General features: G+C 43.7%; 1 protein-coding gene across 4 annotated transcripts in view; it reads right to left on the bottom strand.

Moving 5' to 3' along the window:
• EPB41L3 (erythrocyte membrane protein band 4.1 like 3) overlaps positions 1–19,004 on the bottom strand; it is a 140,470-nt gene that overhangs the window by 80,940 nt on the left and 40,526 nt on the right. For all 4 annotated transcript variants that reach the window (XM_068563487.1, XM_068563488.1, XM_068563490.1 and 1 more), the window contains exons 2-3: positions 6,008–6,216; positions 2,922–3,119 (exon numbers count right to left, since the gene is read on the bottom strand). In XM_068563487.1, coding sequence (XP_068419588.1) covers positions 2,922–3,119; positions 6,008–6,205 — 396 coding nt within the window. In that variant the 5' untranslated portion in view covers positions 6,206–6,216. The remainder of the gene's footprint in view (positions 1–2,921; positions 3,120–6,007; positions 6,217–19,004) is intronic.

The raw sequence follows: 19,004 nt of genomic DNA, 5'->3' as shown, positions 1-19,004 counted from the left end.
TTGATCTTTAAAAACAGAGAGAAGTTTTACCTCCCCTCCTGCTAAACGTTATCTTGCTACTTTGCTTTAGTGTCCGCACCATCCATTTAAGAAACCTGGATTCTGACACATGGGCTGTTCCTTACTTCTAAAGCCCTTATCACTTAAAAAAGTTGTTTTTGCGTGTGTGCTGTGCCTTCAACCAAGATTCAGATAACAACTCAGTTTTGAGGAGAGTAAAGGCTGAAGGACACCTTCTCTAGGACAATGTTTTTCAACCTCTGTTTACCTGCTAGACCCCGTGTACCTTGCCAGCAAAGCTTTACTTTTCATAGTTTGTATCTAAAAGCAGAGGCATTTTGTTTTTGTTTTGTTTTGTTTTGTTTGGTGCGTTGGGTCTTCATTGCTGCGCACGGGTTTTCTCTAGTTGCAGCGAGCGGGGGCTACTCTTCGTTGCGGTGCGCGGGCTTCTCACTGCAGTGGCTTCTCTGGTTGAGGAGCATGGGCTCTAGGTGCGCGGGCTTCAGTAGTTGTGGCACACAGGCTCAACAGTTGTGGCTTGTGGGCTCTAGAGCACAGGCTCAGTAGTTGTGGCGCACGGGCTTAGTTGCTCTGTGGCATGTGGGATCTTCCCGGCCCAGGGATTTTGAACCCAGGGGATTCTTAACCACCACGCCACCAGGGAAGTCCAGCATTTTGAATCTGCTTTTTCAACTAGCATCTCATTGCCACCTTGAGAACCACGTCACCGATTCACAGCCCATTTTTCTTATCCAGCTAGTTGGTGACACACAAACCCATTTCACTTTAGCATCTCCATGTTTCTCCATCTTCTCCATGGCTGTCAGGATGTCAGTAGCGGCCACACCTTCTTCTGTTGTGACACTGAGAATATTCCGCTGACAAGGATTTGTGTGTCCCAGAAAAAAAGTTACTCTTAAGAATCTGTCCAATTCATAAAAATACCGTATTATAAAAGAAAATAGCTGATCAACATTGCCATGCCACTCACAGTCTTCACAGTGACATTAAAAGTAACACTGAATGGTACTCAGAGTTAATTACAAACCAAAAATGCTGTACTAAAAAACACAGATTAGCTGGAATGGATTTGAAGCACGGGATACAAAATAAATTTAGCAAAAGGATCAGCATGACGTGCACTGGGTCAGCCCGGAGGCATTTATTCTCCCTACAGGAAACACTATCAACTTTCTTCTAGACTGTTCTTTAGAAAACTCTGGTAGTCGTGACTAGAGGACTGCCAGGGAACCCTATTTATCCCATTATATAAATACAATCAGTAGAAAGACTCGCCTCCAAGTCAAAGGAAAAAAGCTCCTCTTGACTTCGATGAATTTTTCCAGAAGGGAGATCCACACTGGAAAAATGCAACCTCGCTAAAGGTTACAGAAGTGCTTTAAGCTTCATAGTAAAACCCAGGTAAAAGTGTATTACCGGATCTTCTCATTTCCAGAATAAACATCTAAATCAATAATCGAACACCTTGGGCTAAGAAATTAGCCAAAATCAGAGCCAGCGAAATGCAGGAAATGGACCTGTGCATTGCAAACCTCAGAACATATATTTTATTCCCTGTAGTAACCCACTAATATTTGTCAGGTTATAGGATAACAAAAATTCTCTAAATTAATATATGGTAGACTTAATCTCTTTTGATCTAAGAGTTTATCTAAAACTTTTTTTCTACGTCCCTGCAATCTGTAATAATTTGATAACCCACCCCCACCCTAAATGACGTCATCAACATGAAATGGATTTGAATCTTTTGTTCCAAGAAAAGCACTGGTGCATGAGTGCATTATGCAAACTATAAGGAATGAAACGGGGGCTGTAGGCAGAGAAAGAGGAGACAAATGAACGTGGACCATGGGGGATCAGGTGAGCTTGCTGGCTGTGTCTTGAGAAAAGAGAAACGGAAATGTATGACCACACACAGATGTACGCTGGCTGCGGAGCCAGCAGATTCTCAGCACGCCGGGCAGAAGAGGGGACCAGTGGAGGCATGTGGTGGGCGGGGCTGACACAGAGGGATGTGCGGTGCCCACGTAGGACCAAGGGCAAGGGGCTGGAGGCGGGAGAGTAGCTCTCTGAATGAAAATATTCAATCTGAAATGGAATCAACTTGCAAAAAGAGCAAGCTGCTCCCTCCCAGCTGGGGGGAAAAGACGCGGTAGGTGGTGGACGGGGCTGACCTGATTCTCCGGCCAGAGTTCACGCCCTGCCTGTGTCCCCGTGATACCCGGGAGCTCAACAACCATCCATCGCTGCCACTCTCAACAGCCTATGTCGTTCTCACTTGTTAACTTGGTCTGGCCAAACATCTCTGACAAAGGTCATTCACCTGCCCCTTCTCTCAGAAGAATTTTTGTTTTCTTTACAAAAAAACACAGAGGAGCACACCCCTTTACACTCGAGCTGCAGTGCCCACCACCACGTGCATTTTAAAAACGACCCATTCTCCAAGCAAGAAAAGGACATTCACAGTTCAAATCATCCCACCGCTCCTGTATACAGAAATCTACAAGTTTCTACCAATTAACAACTTGGCCATAAGTTATGCAAACAGAAAAGGTAAAATTCATTTCAATGTTAGCACATAGCCAGGATATTAAAGAACACTTGATTTTTAAGGCCTCCAAAATGTTTTTCCTACCATGGAAAGTATTAGAGATTTCTTCTTCTTTTTTTTTAAGAAGACCACATTTTTCTTTTGATTGTAACATTTTGGGGACTTTGTAAGTATTTTCAGTAATTTGATCCTCTGTGAGAGACTTCGGAAATAATTTTGTGTTTAGAAACTGGGTCTGAGTAATTTTCCAGAGTTCTGGAAAAACAAAGAGGCATCTTGTATGCTTTACAGCAATATTTCCTAGCTCTCAATACCTGGGACAAAAAAAAGTTGTAAAATATACATTTACCTCTACATCGCAGGTATATTCTGATCCATCCAGAAGTATCACTTTGCACTGCATGCTTTTAGGCTTTTTGACAATCTTTAATGGAGATCGAGATAGTTTGCTGCTAGATGATTTCTGAGAAAGTTTATCGTCTTCGAATTGCTGATATTCGGGCTGTTTGGAAGGCCCGGCGGCAAACTCCGGGTCCTTGTCAGTGACCTGTGAAGAGCAAACAATGGACAGTTTTCATTGCAAGACAGGAAATAAATATTACATTGCTCAGGCAATAACAGAACACTTTAGAAACAGGCTTTCCTATTTCCTAAAGGATGAGGGATGTCTGAATTAGGATATTAGGAATGGATATACATATACAAATACTTATAATGCTAACAGTTACACCTAAATAACTTTTGCAGTTTAAATGTACCCATAGGGCCTTATTTCAGTTTGACTCAAGGATTTACATTAGAAGTGCTAAGTTCTTAGCAAATGCCATCGAGATTCCACTAAGCAAAGGAGGGTACAAAAATGGGCTGCTGACTTTTTAAAAAGGCATCGGCTTTCACAGACACAGTGAGAAGACTTATGGTTACTGGAGGGGAAAGGGTGGTAGAGGGATAGATTAGGAATTTGGGATTAACGAATATACACTACTATATATAAAACAGATAAACAAGGACCTACTGTATAGCACCGGGAACTATATTATCTATAGTAACCTATAATGGAAAAGAATCGGAAAAGGAATATGTATATATATATGTATAAGTGAATCACTTTGCTGTACACCTGAAACTAACATGGCATTGTAAATCAATTATACTTCAATTGGGAAAAAAAAAAAGGCACTGGGTAGTATAAGCCTTAAAAACAAATAAAGCATCTAAGATTTAACCTAATGTATTCTGCTTCTTTCATTCACTGGATCCTCCTTTATTCCATGACCCATAACTGTCCCATAAGTATACCAGGTATCTTATAAATTGTAAGGCCTACATAGCTTCAAGTATTAATCTTCTCAGTAATTTTACAACTGTTAAAATATTTGATTTAGCTCTAACTCAATTCAATGAAGCCAGCAGCACTGAAATTCACTACAAAGTAATCCCTTAAGTCTGCTTCCCCCTTCACTGTAATGAGCTAGTATAAGAACAGATCAAATCTGTCCAAAAGCTTTAATCTGCTTTCAAATCACAACAGTCCAGTCCAAGCTAGACTCAGAACTGCAGAGGACATCCTATGAACAATAAAATCCTCCCCTGAGTCAGTCCCCTTGGCAGTCTCCCTGTGCACTCCTCTCCAACAACTCTTTTTCTGCCCTTTTTCTATGTATTAAATGACCATCAACGCATATTCGACCCAAGGGCCAGACCACAGCTTCCATGGTCTGCAAATACACTCTGAAAGTCCAAAGAAAGATATGTTCTGAAACTCAGTTTGGGCCCCTTACATAAGCACGAAATTTCCTCTCTCATGAATATACCACCACCCTGGTGGCTAAAGTTCATGGGCTGGAGAGTAAGACCATATTGACAGTTGCAGCTTTCTCAAGGTCACCAAACTAGTCAACTGGAATTCAGATCCAGCCAAAGCCCACTTTGGCTTTAATCATCACGAGATACCAAAGCACACTTCATTCTACCTTGAACATAACTGGGCACCTGGTGTGGATCAGAGAATCTGAGAGTGGAAGAATCTTAGAAAATTATCTTTTCTGATCTCTTCGTTCTGTAAATGAGTAAGCTGAGGTCCAGAGGACTCGAAAGAGTTCTGAGACCACTGAGATAACCAGGGGGGAGGCAGGGCTAAAGTCTCGTGACTCTGCCGCCAGTCACTTTTCCCTCCGGTGGCTTCGAGTCACTCCTCTTTAGTTTCAAACGTCTGACTACAGAATGTCAATCCATTTATTAAATACACATGTCTAGTCGTGTCTGGGTATGGAAACTCTTCCTTCTCTCCAATTTCCCCCACTTTCACATTTATTTCATTTCAGAGTTAAGAGGAAAGAAGAGAGAAAAATCCAGTCTAGTAATTTTAAATTTCTGAAGATTTGAAAATTAACAAACAAAACACTACCACCATCACGTCTCCACAAAAAGAAAAGATAAAGGAAAACCATGACGACAACATCTGTTCCTTTGATTCTGTTTGACAAGTTGAAGTATAACCCCCAGCTCCCTGCACAAAATGTCTGAGATCAGACAGAGCATCTATCTACAGAGCGTGAAAATAAACATTACTCTTTATACCATTTAAAAGCGGAACTTAAATACCATGGGAAAAGAAATAAAATAATCAGGCTGTAAACACGTGGTAGTTTAAGGCTACACCAATGTGTTGTGTTTTCCAAAGACATGCCGGTTTCATGTCTCTTAACATCTTCTAGAATTTCTGGCTTGACACAAGTACTTCCAACCTGTAAGAGGTCAACCATGTGTAGGGACTCCCAGATTTCCTTAACCCATGAGTCAGGACCCTAAAACATGCTGATTCCAGGTTTGAAGTTTCAAGCCAAAGAAATTTAAACATGGATTCATTCAAGGCCCGGGTATAAATCGTGCTTTATATTTTGTAGGAAAGCTTTTAAAAGGAATAATCACATATCCATGACAACTTAAACATGTTTAGGTAACAGAGTTGAAAATAGACATGTCCACGGGAGAGGGAAAGAGACACGAACACCCACTATGAGTAGTTGGCAACCTTAGGGTCAGAGTGGCCCCAGGGAAAAATCACAAGAGCTCTGAACCCAAGGCTTAAATAAACAACCGGGCGCATAATTAGAGCCGCCAGTGCAGTGTCCAGCCTCCCCGTAAACCCAGACAAAAACCACTGACCTGCAGTCCAGATTTCAGTGTGAGTTCAAATGCTTCCATCAAAGGAAGGCGTCACCAGGCAAGGCTGTGGAATGCCATTCACTGAAAGCCTCAAAATTGCATAACTTTCCATCTGCCCAGGACCAGAAGGGGCCAAGCAGATGACCCCTGGTGGTGCCCTCTAGTGCTAAGAGGCCAAGGTCAGAGCAGAGCCTGGGAAAGCTCAGCAAACATTCTTTCGCGGGTTTTGGGGGGGATGTTCGCAAGTGCGGGGTGGTCCAGGCTCACCTCCTTCCTCACGGGCGTGCTGTGCGCTGCCGCCTCCTCGAACTGCTCCAGTGCCTGGGGCTGCTCCTCAGCGCCCGGCTCGCCTCCTGGCTGCGCCCCGAGCTGTGCCCCCGCGTGACCCTCTGGTCCCGCCGCCTCCTGGGGCTCGGCCTCCTGCTCCGGCTTGGATTCCAAGTCTGATCCCGATTCGGTTGTCATGGTCGATTGTTCTGCAAGCAGAAAGCAGGAAGGGCCCATCACTCGGTGCCCATGACCTCCCCCAGGCAGGCAAGAAAGGTAGGAGGTTACAGTGAACGGCTGAAGGGAACCAGCACAGGAAAGATGGAGAAACGCTAAGAACCAAAACACGATCCCACCACACATACCTAACAACAGCCTTGTCCAATTCACCACAAGGACGGGCGCCCGTCGACGTCTCAAAAGGAACATTTAGTAGCAAATGCTGATTTGGAACCATCACGGGCTTTATTTCTATTAGATTTTTGCCACAGATGACCGTGAAACGACATTACCGTCATAATAATTACCTAACTTAGATACGTTTAATTTCAGAAAAATGAATTTTCTGAATCAGCTGGAGATACGTTTTAATCTCTGGCAAGGATGATCTAGTAATGGAAGCGGATGCGCCTTCTCATTCCCTTTCCCCTTCCCAGGGGCCCTGCTCTGCCCTTCCACACCCGTGAATCCATCCATTCTTCTGTGAACAAACGCCCTTCCCCTCTGTGATTTTCCCGTAACTGTTATTCCCTTTTCTTCTTAAATAAATTTATTTATTTTTGGCTGCATTGGGTGTTTGTTGCTGCGCGCGGGCTTTCTCTACTTGCAGCGAGCAGGGGCTACCCTTCATTGCGGTGCGCAGGCTTCTCATTGCGGTGGCTTCTCTTGTTGCGGAGCACGGGCTCTAGGCATGTGGGCTTCAGTAGTTGTGGCTCGCGGGCTCTAGAGCACAGGCTTAGTAGTTGTGGCGCACGGGCTCTAGAGCGCAGGCTCAGTAGTTGTGGCACACGGGCTTAGTTGCTCTGTGGCACGTGGGATCTTCCCGGACCAGGGCTTGAACCCATGTCCCCTGCATTGGCAGGCGGATTCTTAACCACTGCGCCACCAGGGAAGTCCCTGTTATTCCCTTTTGAACGAGCAACCACAGTACATCAGCGGCTTCCTCGGTGTTGAGGAACCTGTCCCGCACTGGACCAGCCCTGGCCCCAACGGGGGGAAGCCGGGTAGCATCCCCTCTCCCGCTCATCACAAGTTCACTCTCAAAGGCTTCTTCCTGGTTCCCTCCTATTTCCCGTGAGTGCTGAAGAAGTTTGTCCATCTCATATCCCATCAGGAACTCAAACAACAGATCCTGACATAGAATAATCTGCTCTTACATCCTAAAAAGGATGCCCTAAAATATAACTGCCATCTCCTTATAATTTACTCGTCAAGACATAAGTATTTTGTGCCTCAGTTTCCACATCTGCCAAATGAGAGCATTGAACACGATCACATCTAAAGAACCTATTTCTTGCTGTTACTTCTTCCTACTACTAATAGACATGCTGCTATAATTAAAGCCATTTTTTGCTCTAAGCAGCAAGAGAGCTGCTATAGCAGTGGTCACCATGTCATTTTAAGTAATTTCTCATCTTGGCTATGTGATAAATATCTCAAAAATGAATATCTCAGATGATCACATAATTTCCCTTCCTAATTCTAATTTTATGGTAAAAATACCATGAGCAAAGGGCTAGTGTAATACTTTAAGCAAATGATACACCCGTTAGTATGAGTAGAATTTTTATGAAAAATAAAACTCCATAGTAAAACTACTAGTTAGTTCTTATTTTCACAATACACATTGGAAAATGCTTAATAATTTGAAGAGGGAAACATTACAAATACCAACCTATTTTATAAACTAAATGTGGTTATCTGTGCTTTCTGTTTAAGGTTACTTTTTACAGTCACCAGCTATTCTGTCTGTTAAATAAAAGACCTGTCAACCTGGCATGTGCTCAGTTACCCAATGTAAATGTAAATATCAAGTCCAAATGCAAAGCCAGATAGGGATCTACATAAAACTAAAACATTTTCTCTTTCCTTCTTACATTTTAGATTTTCAAGCAAATCTTGAAGGCAAATATGATATTCGCATTTTTGTTCTTGTACTGCAAAGTGTCAAGTCTACAGAAAAAACAGTGGAGGGGGAGGGAGAGGTGGTGATTGTGTAATTCAGAGCCTATAGTTGAATTTTACCTTTCAGGAGAGGGAGGATTAATTTTAATAATCAGTTCAACTCACCCAACACTTATTGAGTACCAAATATAAGTCAAGCACTGCTCCTGGTTTAGAGGCAGATAAAAATGTTGTAACCCCCTACACCCTACCTACCTTCAAGGAGCCCAGAGTCTGTGGCTGAAATAGACTCTCTCCAGAATCTATTTTTTCCATCTTTCTTTTAGTAAGCAAACTTTCAGTTTCAGCTGGCACGCCTCCACCCAGTTGGAGACCACAATGAGTTGGGGCCATGTGATTAGGCCTGGACCCATGAGACAATGGAGAAAATGTATTCAATATTTAGGTCATCTTCATAAAAAGAAAGCCACTTGCCCTAGATTTCCCTTTTGCATTGTCTGGAAAATACTGACTGATGTCACTACTACAGACCTGATCACGGAAGCCCCAAGTTGAGGAGGATGCCAGAGCCAGCCCCCTCAGCCGGGGTCCCGGGATGACCTCGTGGAGGGCAGCCCACCTGCTCCGGATGGTCACACAAGGCAGAATCCTTCCGTCTTGTTTGCACCTCAGTAAACCAGCCCACACCGAATCTAATACACATTCTACAGATTAAAATTCTACCCAAACACAGACTTGAGTGGCTCCCATCTTACTAAAACAAAGTAGTCTTCTCTTGACCTCACATCCTCTGGCAGCTACTACCATATTTCCCTGCTCTCTACTCATAACTTCTCAAAAATCTTGTCGACCCTGCCTCACTTCCTCATTTCCTCTTTCTCTGCCACCACTCCAGCCTGATTCCATCGGGGTTGTTCTTGTGGCCACTACAGAGGCCCTGCTCTTGCCTGTCCTTGTCTCATCTGACCTCATAGCAGCCCCAACTCAGGTGATGAGACTTTCCTTGTCAACATGATTCAGAACACCCCACACTCTCCTGCTTTCCTCCTATCTCTCTGGCGACTCCTTTCTATTCACTGTTACAGGTTACTCCTTATCCAACCTCTAAATGTGGGAATGTCCCAGCAAACTCACTCCTAGGCCCTCTTCTCTTCTCTATATTTTTTTCCCCAGCGCTTTAAATACCTCCTACATGCCAACGGCTCGCATATTCACATCTCTGGTCCAAACCTCTGTCCTGAGCTTTCAGCCTACTGTCCAACTGCACACTGGACACTCCTCACTGACACCTCACAGGCGCCTGTTGATTTCTCTCCCCTCCTCACCTTCCCCACCTCAGTAAGTGGCAATGCCATTCCTTCAAGCCAGAATTCCAGAAGTCACCCCTGACATTTTCCTTTCCCTTGTCTTCCTTATTAATATACAACAGAAAGTTTTGCAAAATATTTAATTTTGCAAATATATATATATTATATATATATATAAATGTATACTAAAATATATATCTTTCCAAAACATATCTTGCATTGGTCCCCAGCCACTAGGCCAGCCATCATTTCTTCCCTGAACTCCTTCAATAACTCCCTTTTCACTGCCTCGATTCCTTTCCACCTCTATTCTGTTGACCTTCATAAAACATAAATCCAGTCACATCACTCACTGCAGAAAATCCTTTAATAACTTCCCAATGTGCTTGAAGTTAACATCAAGACTCTTAATTCCCATGGCCTTCAAGGCTAAGCTGAGGCCTCAACCCCCTATCGACACCCAGCGGCACTGCCCATCCGGCCATCCACCGGTGATCCAGCCACGTGGTCTCCTTCCAGCGTGTAAACCACATCAGGGCTTTGTCCTGCTTCAGGGTTTTCTAGACACGCTGTTCTGTTCGCTGAGAACATTTTTTCCTCTGCTCTTCAAGTGCCTGACTCCTCATTCCTCAGTTGTTGGCTGAGAGAGGATTTCCCTTGTTGCACAGTCATCCTAATTGTGCCTTATTGTTTCCTTCCCATAATGCATCAAATTTGATTATTATTCAGCCATCTCTCAACCTCCTTCCCATATACTCAAGGGGGGAAATCATGTTTGTTTATATCTGAAAACTAGAACATAGTGGGGATTTCAATAATAATTTAATGAATGACTAAATAAAATCAACCCCATTTATTATATAACTATGCATTTAAAAGTGTAATCTCTCTTCCTTATAGTTTTTAACCACTGTAAGATCTCTCTTAAGTGGGTGGGTAAAGAGTAGATATTTCTACTCTTTAGAAATAGAACTCAGTTACAACTTTCAAAATCAAATCTCTCAAGGTAATAGACACTATTGTTCTGATCACAGTCTAATGCTTTTATCAGCAGTTGTAAAGGTCTTCCAGAAACACAAAAAAGAAAATGTTCAGGTGGTTTAGAGAATCTCTATAAAAGAGTAACCTAAAAGCCACTAGGTCATGAATTTACAAAGTAAAACATAAATGACTATTAGAAAAAGCATATTTTAAGAAGATGCTTAGTTTTTCCTAGACAGGACAGTTCTAGCATATAAATCATATTATTGAAGAAATTTGAATACCTTCAATATTTTCTGTCTTCTATGAATATCCTACTTAGGGTTCTCTGTTGTTATTATCTGTGTTTCAGCAGATAATGGCTATAACTTAGTAATTAGATGTCAAAACTGTCACAGAAGCAGAAAACCAGAATCATATCTCAAAATTAAAAAGTCACTTTAGGGCTTCCCTGGTGGCGCAGTGGTTGAGAATCTGCCTGCCAATGCAGGGGACACGGGTTCGAGCCCTGGTCTGGGAAGATCCCACATGCCGCGGAGCAACTGGGCCCGTGAGCCACAACTACTGAGCCTGCGCTCCGCAACAAGAGAGGCCGCGATAGTGAGAGGCCTGCGCATCGCGATGAAGAGTGGCCCCCGCTTGCCGCAATTAGAGAAAGCCCTTGCACAGAAACGAAGACCCAACACAGCCAAAAATAAATAATAAATAAATAATAAATTAATTAAAAAAAAAAAGTCACTTCAAAATCTATGTATAATCTTTATAGGTACAAGAAAATAATCAGCAGCAAATAAGTTGCCATGTATGGTCTCGGGTGACTAATTTTTTTTTTACTCTCCCACTTCCTCTTCCATAAAACAAGGGGTTCGGACTAGAAATCAGTGATGCCTGAGTGAGGTGGGGGTAGGGCACGGGCTGGGGGTGGTGCAGGGGGCAGTGAAAGGCCGGAAACTTGAGATCTTCTTTCCGGTTAAGCTGACAAACCTGCTGCCTCTTTCACCATCTTCTCCCAATTTCCTTACTACTTGTTAAACCTAAGGACTTTTCACACAAAAGTCGTTGTGGTACTATACATCTCACATCAGTGCACTCTAAACTTGCAAATGTGGTTAAATACGTGTTAAAATAAAAATCTTTCTAAACATGACATTAGCCCCAGGATTCACTATATATGAAACAGAAGAGCAAAATCAGTAAAGGAGTAATCCCAGTTTTGACTTTCACTATGAAACCATTCAGTACCTGGCTTTTGTCTTTAATTCCATGCCTCGTCCCGAAGGCACAGAGCCAGCTCTACAAAAGCTGAATAAAAATGCAAAATGGACATAGCCCAGGAACCACCTATCAACTACTTAAACAGTAAAATAACCTACCATTATTTTCTACCTATGAATACACCGTATAAAACCTTACCTGTCACACATCACATAAATCACAGAACCTCAAACCTCAAATAAAATCCTATGCCCTTGCCAAGTATTTCCTAGGTATATCATTTCCCCCAGCACTTTATGCATAATACAAGGAATAAAAATCATTGCTGCTTTTTTGAGTAATTGTAATAAAATAAAACTTCCCTTGCTGTTGAGAGATAGTAAAGTAAGAAACCTTAAAAAATGTAAGGCTTTTAAATTCTGGAATCTCACTAGAATCAATATTTAATTCCACATATCTGAAAGGGCATAAGTTTACCTATGAGTAAACAGTATCGACAGCCTCAATTGGTAAATTCAATTTCAAAACTTTTTTTTTAATAATCTTCCTCCCTACCCACATGTCAATATAAGCAAGCAATAAACTGATTTTTAAATGGCACACAATGAAAATCATAAGCATCTAAATACAGTCCTTACTTTAACTCATTACTTTAATAATTCTACAGTGTACACCTCCAATCTTATGCCCAAATGCCAAAACATTTTTTAAAATTAGATTTTCATGATATTTACATTGTGTTGGTTTTTTCTTTTTTTGTAAGATACTCATTCCTTGCTTTCTTGGATGACCCTTGCCACTTGAAATTGCACATTTTCCTTTCCGACTCACTACAGATGACTATTTTCCAATGCTCCCTTCTCTTCTGATAGATTCACTCTGGACTACCTATAACTGTCAGTCATTTCAGTTACTGGAAGTAACACCATCACCTGCGATCACAAACGGAAAGTGATACAAAATGCTTATGCTTAGCTTTGGCTTAAACTGTGCCCTTTCTTTATATTAAACTTACCTTGTTAAATTGTGTTTTGCTTCAGCTTAAAAAGGTCTGGAATCCCAGACCTCCAAACCCTAAAAGCTGGTGTAAGGACATTTACTAAGTGTACTGGGATGATGGCGAGAGGAGTCCTTTATCTTTCCAAGAAACATAAACTGTATTTCATTCTGCCTCTTCTCAGGGATGTATTTATTAAATGACTACCAAAAGAAATAGTAATCAGGGCTTCCCTGGTGGCGCAGCGGTTGAGAATCTGCCTGCCAATGCAGGGGACACGGGTTCGAGCCCTGGTCCGGGAAGATCCCGCATGCCGCGGGGCGACTGGGCCCGTGAGCCACAACTACCGAGCCCGCGCGTCTGGAGCCTGTGCTCCGCAACAAAGAGAGGCCGCGACAGTGAGAGGCCCGCGCACCGCGATGAAGAGTGGCCCCCGCTCGCCGCAACGAGAGAAAGCCCTCGCACAGAAACGAAGACCCAACACAGTCAAAATAAAAAAAATTAAAAAAAACAAAAAAAAGAAATGGTAATCAGCTTAAAAGGTGGCATCGTGCAGGTGTGAATGAAATCATTCCCAATTCCCAATTCGTGTCACCTATAAAACATGGTCATTGGCATGCGTTTCAGGCTCTGTTCCTTTTCAGCTCTAATGTGTTTACTCTGCACAAGCAAAAAGTCAGTTTATCCTCATCTTTTCCACTTTTGGAAGTGGCATCTCGAAATTTAACATCTCCTAAAAAATGACTGCTAAATTAGCTTCTGCATTCAAATTTACGTACCTACTTCTCTTGGCAGATAAGAAAATCCAGTGATATTCTATTAAAAGACACAGACCTAGGACTTTAGCGCAGGAAAATGCTCCGTAAGAATCTCTGTCCTTTACATATAAACCAGGACGCCTACAGAATAACCAAGCACTTCATAAAGAAAAACCCTTCACACCAGTTACCTGCCTAGAGGATTGTAAGACCAACAGACGATTGTTTTTTTTAAAAAAACAAGCTTTCCCCCCACCCCGTTTGTATTTCAAACATAAATGTACAGAAGAGAGGCTAGTAGACCTTTATAGACGCAGCTTAAGTATTTGTGACTCCTGGATACCATCCCCTGATCCACCAAAACCACCAACATCAAGCAAGTAAAAAGACAGTAGTATCCCCTGACCCCTCTACTGGATTCTATCTGCATTGAAAAAAGCCCCAGTTATCATCCATTAAACACACACACACACACACACACACACACACACACACACTCTCTCTCTCTCTCTCTCTCTCTCTCTCACCCCAAACGACTGCTCTTGACCTTGCCTTCTACCCTCCTACAACCCCCACCTCCACCCCTCCAGGATGGCCCTACTTCTCTCCTCTTCCTCACAGCCATGCTTCTGGAAGGAATTTCCTCCCTGTGCTGTCACCACGCGCTCCCTCCCACTCACCCTTCAGAGTATTCCCCATTAGTCTAGTAAATCTTACTAAGGTCACCTCCCTATAAGGCAATAAATCCATGGGACGCCCCCTTCCCGTCTCTGAATTCTCTGTGTTTCTGACACACTCCTGATGTTCCTTCTCCTTCTGCCTCACTTCCATTTGCTCTTCACACCCACCTTCTCAAAGCTAGATTGCAGGGATATTACATGTGTGTAGCAGACATGGCGAAGGGTCATCTTTATCATACATGGGACTCATATCAACCAACAATATCAAGACCCCACTAGATACAAGGACGGAGATAAGCTGTTTACACACACACACACACACGGTAACCAGTCAACCCAAAATGTTTAAGTTCATTGTAACCCAGCTAGCTGTCCTGACACCTCTGGTCAAGTCCATGTTCAGAACCACCATGCAGTCTGGCCCCCACCCCCCAGGATGCTGTCAGGCACTGCCTGGAAGAGGCTGGTTGCCAAGGCTACAGGTGCACACTAAGTATCTACATAAACCAGTTATAGTATCTACAAAAAAGTTACGGTGTAACCATAATAGCTACTACGTGACTATGTGATCCCCCAGGGGAAAGGGCTACAGGATAGAACATACAGCCGAAGTAACAATGACTCCACTTAGTGTTATCACAGAACCCCTCCTTCCCCAGCTCCATTTCCCAGAGAATAGAGCTCATTAAAGACAGCTAGCAGGACATCAAAAAAAAAAAAAAAAAAAAATCCACATATCCACTCTGCAGGTCTTTAGAATCAGAGCTCCTTCACTCGGTTTCAAATACAACAGCACATCCAAGATACAGGTTCCTCACTCTGACCTCTCTGAGCTTCAGATCCACAGATACAACTCCACTGCTCTCTCCTCGCTTCCTTGGGTATTTCAGAGGCACCTAACACTGAACACGTCTCCATCCAAAGCATTGACCCCCACCCCCGCCCTCCCAGCCCCCCATCTGCTCCACTTCCGTCTTCTCCATGTCAGTAGGTGTCCATCTGTCCAGCTGCTCATGCTGGGGATCAGGACACCACCTTCCTCCTCATTCCCAACTGAATCCACTTCACACCTGTCACCTCTTGAGTTGTATTTAAAGAAAGAAGACTGGAGAACGTTCTGGGCAGAGGTGATCAATCAGGGAAAAGCAGAGAGGTGTGAAAATCCACGTGCACGTCCTTGCATGAGAGCATGTGGTCAGCGGCGGCTGGAACACGAGGGCTGTGTGGGCAGTGATGGGAGGCGGTGAGACCAGCCAGGCAGAGGTCAGGCCTTGCAAGGCTGGCTGGTCCTCGCTAAGGAGACCTCATCCCATCACACAGAGGCCATTCTGGCAGCCACGGGGATAACTAACATCAGCTCAAAATTAGACCAAATTATCAGACCAAGGCCGCCTCGATGGGGCAGCGGTGGACCAGTCACTCCTCAAAGCACAAAACAGTGGAATGCAGGGTTGATCATTATAAAATATCTTTGAAAACTTGACAGTAAGGAATTGAGACACCGTTTGTGACTAGTGGCAGAGACAATTCTGATTGTTTTTATTCAAATAAGCTTTTTGGCCAAATAAGTTCAAACCTTATAAGCCAATATACCAACTCCTATGAAGATGCCTGACTTTAAGTGTAAGCAGAAAGCTGGAATTTTTTTTTTTTAATTTATTTATTATTTATTTTTGGCTGTGTTGGGTCTTTGTTTCTGTGCGAGGGCTTTCTCTAGTTGCGGCAAGCGGGGGCCACTCTTTATCGCGATGCGCGGGCCTCTCACTATCGCGGCCTCTCTTGTTGCGGAGCACAGGCTCCAGACGCGCAGGCTCAGTAATTGTGGCTCACGGGCCCAGTTGCTCCGCGGCATGTGGGATCTTCCCAGACCAGGGCTCGAACCCGTGTCCCCTGCATTGGCAGGCAGACTCTCAACCACTGCGCCACCAGGGAAGCCCTGGAATTTTTAAGATGACAACATAATAATTCAAAATTACTTTCACAATGACCATGGTCAACCTGTAAGGGATGACCAACTCCCATCAGTATGGAGACAAAGGTTTCATAACAGCACTGCGCATCTACAATTCAGTGTTCAGAATTTTAAAAACTAAACAAGACCCAAAAAAATAAGGCCACAGTCCCCTGCTTCAAGGAATGTACAATCTGACAGGTTACCTTGAGAAGCGAAGCAACACAGCATCGAGGGTGTGAGACAGACGCCCAGAGGAGAGAGCTTTCCACCAGCCCGTGGAGGCTGGGTGGGCTCACAGGAAATCATCTCGTGTTAGAAAAAAACCCTTCAGCCCCAAATTAAATGACTAGTTTTAAGCTTTATAAGCAATTAAAAATCACAGGCTACCTCAGGAAGATAAAAGGGAAGTCAGGGATAAATAAAAGCACAGGAGAGGTACAGGATGGGGCACAGGACCCTGAGAGGGTAGGTGGGTAAGAACCAGCCTCAACTCTGCCAGATGCTTTGTGACCTCAACAGAACTTGGCTTCCTTTTCTGTTCTAAGAGTCTGAAATTCTAGAATACCTGATAACCTGAGATACTGTTATATTAACAGCATGAAATCTCAGGAAATTTTGTCCTCTAAGTGAGGACAGATGTTTACTGATCAGCCCAAGAACGTAAAGCTCCTAGGGCAGCGATTACCAGCACTCCAGAGAGAAAGCCAGCCTCCCCACCACTGCAGCGTCAGCGGAAGGCTTCATCAACTATTTGAGTCTCCTGAAGTTTTATTTAATTCACCGAAGCAATACTTACCCGGATAATCTGAAAAAGCCGAAGGAAACACTCTTAGTTTACTTAATTCATTTGAAAAACCTAAACTTTTTTCAGCAAGCTCTTAGCTTTTCAAGTTCAAAAATGTTAAGCTCTATGTGTGAGCAGAAAAATTAATAAATACGGTTTAGAAAACAGATACGGTGATGATGGAAGTGTCCACCTTATCAATATGTATCCATATTTCCAAATCAAACTGATGCCAAATATCAGGTACAAAATTCCCATATATTTTTGAAATAACAGAATTTTTGGTTGTTTCCATAAGCCCCTAAATACATTTCAATAAAACCAAGGAAGCAGCTGGCTCCCCCTCTCGAGGAAGGGGGACTTGTGTTAGTAAAGGACTTGAACAGGATTCAGTGACAGCACTAATAGGAGGAGAGGCAGGGTTCCTGAGGGGACAAAGCTACTTGCAAGTTAGGTCTACAGAGCGAGTGGCAGAAGCACCAATTCAAGCTCTGTTCTAGTACATCTATGTTATGACCACTCTGTTAAAAGCAAGGGAGTTCCCAAACTCGGATTCCTGAACTCCAGACACTGGGGAAGGGGGCCCTAAGGGTCTGAGAGTTTGTTTTGATGTTTCAAAGGCACGTGTACATTCAGCCATGACACGGCTACACACACTGACCGAGACTCTCTGCTTCTGGTTGGACATTTATCAGTTAAGGTTAGAAATATTGGCTACATCATTTCTTTATTCATGAATACATTCCTTCAACAAACATTTGCTGAATAGCTGTCCTGAGGCCTGCGGACACATCAGGTGAAGACAAACGGGGTCTCTGCTCTAGTGGAGCCTGCCTGCTAATTGAAGGAGAAAAAGAATGAAAAGATGTCAGCTACAGGGAGATGTTATTACACGAGCGAACCTACAGTGGGCGGGTGGCTGCTGACATTGGGTGGTTGGGGAGGGCTTCTCCAGAGGGGGGGAACGTTCCCATGTCAGGGACGGGGGCTGGGATCACACCTTCTAGAAGACTAGTGCCCGGGTCCTAAGGACGAAATGAGCCTGGTGTGGTCGAGGAACGAAAAGCAGGTCGAGGGAGTTGGGACCCAGGAGGTGCAGGGGAGAATGTCCACCATGAAGTAGGAGATGTGAGCAGGGTTTGGGGTCTCAGTAAGCCAGTGTATGCAGCTGAGTTTTATTTTAAATGCAATGGAGCATTTTAAGGGAAGGAATGAGAGGGTCTTATTCAGGCTTTTAAGAGACCACTCTGGGTTTGGAGTGAGGGAGCCAGGGTGGGAGCTGGGAGAGTGGTGAGCAGGCTATGGCAATAGTCCAGGCGAGAGAAAATGCTGGAACAGGGTGGGAGGAGACAAAAGGAAGGGCAGGGGCGCCTTGCATCGGAAGCTCTGATCTGAGCCTTGTGCAGACAGGGGAGATGGGCTAGCTGTGGGGCACAACCTCTTATAAATGTTAGGTCTCTTACAGACACAGGGACCCCTGGAGATGAGAGGACTGCACATCATGCATTCTCCACCAGGCAGGGACCCCAACGACAAGCAGAGGTTAAGCTTCGATCCTTATTCTTCTGGGCGCTGCTGCATCTCTAAATGAGGGAAATCTTCAGTGAACCCCGAAGTCATCGGTCATCATTTCTAAACACATTCATGTGAGACGCAACGCCCGGCTGCATGTATAATGATCGTCTTCTTCTGGTCTAAGTGACAGCTCCAGCCTTCCCAGAAAAGCAGGTTGATTAACACGAAAAGCTTTGGCCTTGGGGGTAGAGCATGGGTTTCTAGACTTCATCTGAGTACCTAGCTCATGGCTAGAGGGCATATGTATGTATATGCTTGTTTCACACATAACCTGGCAAAGAACTTTAGTCTCCATGAGGTTTTAACATGAATTATCACCAAGACGCTGTCATTATCGGGATCGCAAATAGGTGTTATAAAGTTTCTACAGGGTCTACACAAGAACCCTTCTGCTGCTATTAAAGGGTTTAATTTAAGTGACTAAGTTGTCCACCCACGAATCTCCTCTTGCCCAGGTTGGACCTAGAACTACCTCACCAACCACAGCGCAGTGTTTTTTCACAACATATTTACATTTTTTCACTTGGACAAGCATTTGAATGTATTATTCAATGAACAGCAGAAATATTTTAGGGAGCTGTTCCTGGGATAGGAAAGTGCCAGACACATCTATTTATTTTCA

Source organism: Eschrichtius robustus, chromosome 14, assembly GCF_028021215.1.
Source record: "Eschrichtius robustus isolate mEscRob2 chromosome 14, mEscRob2.pri, whole genome shotgun sequence".
NCBI lineage: Eukaryota > Metazoa > Chordata > Mammalia > Artiodactyla > Eschrichtiidae > Eschrichtius > Eschrichtius robustus.
This window is presented reverse-complemented; position numbering and strand designations above follow the sequence as displayed.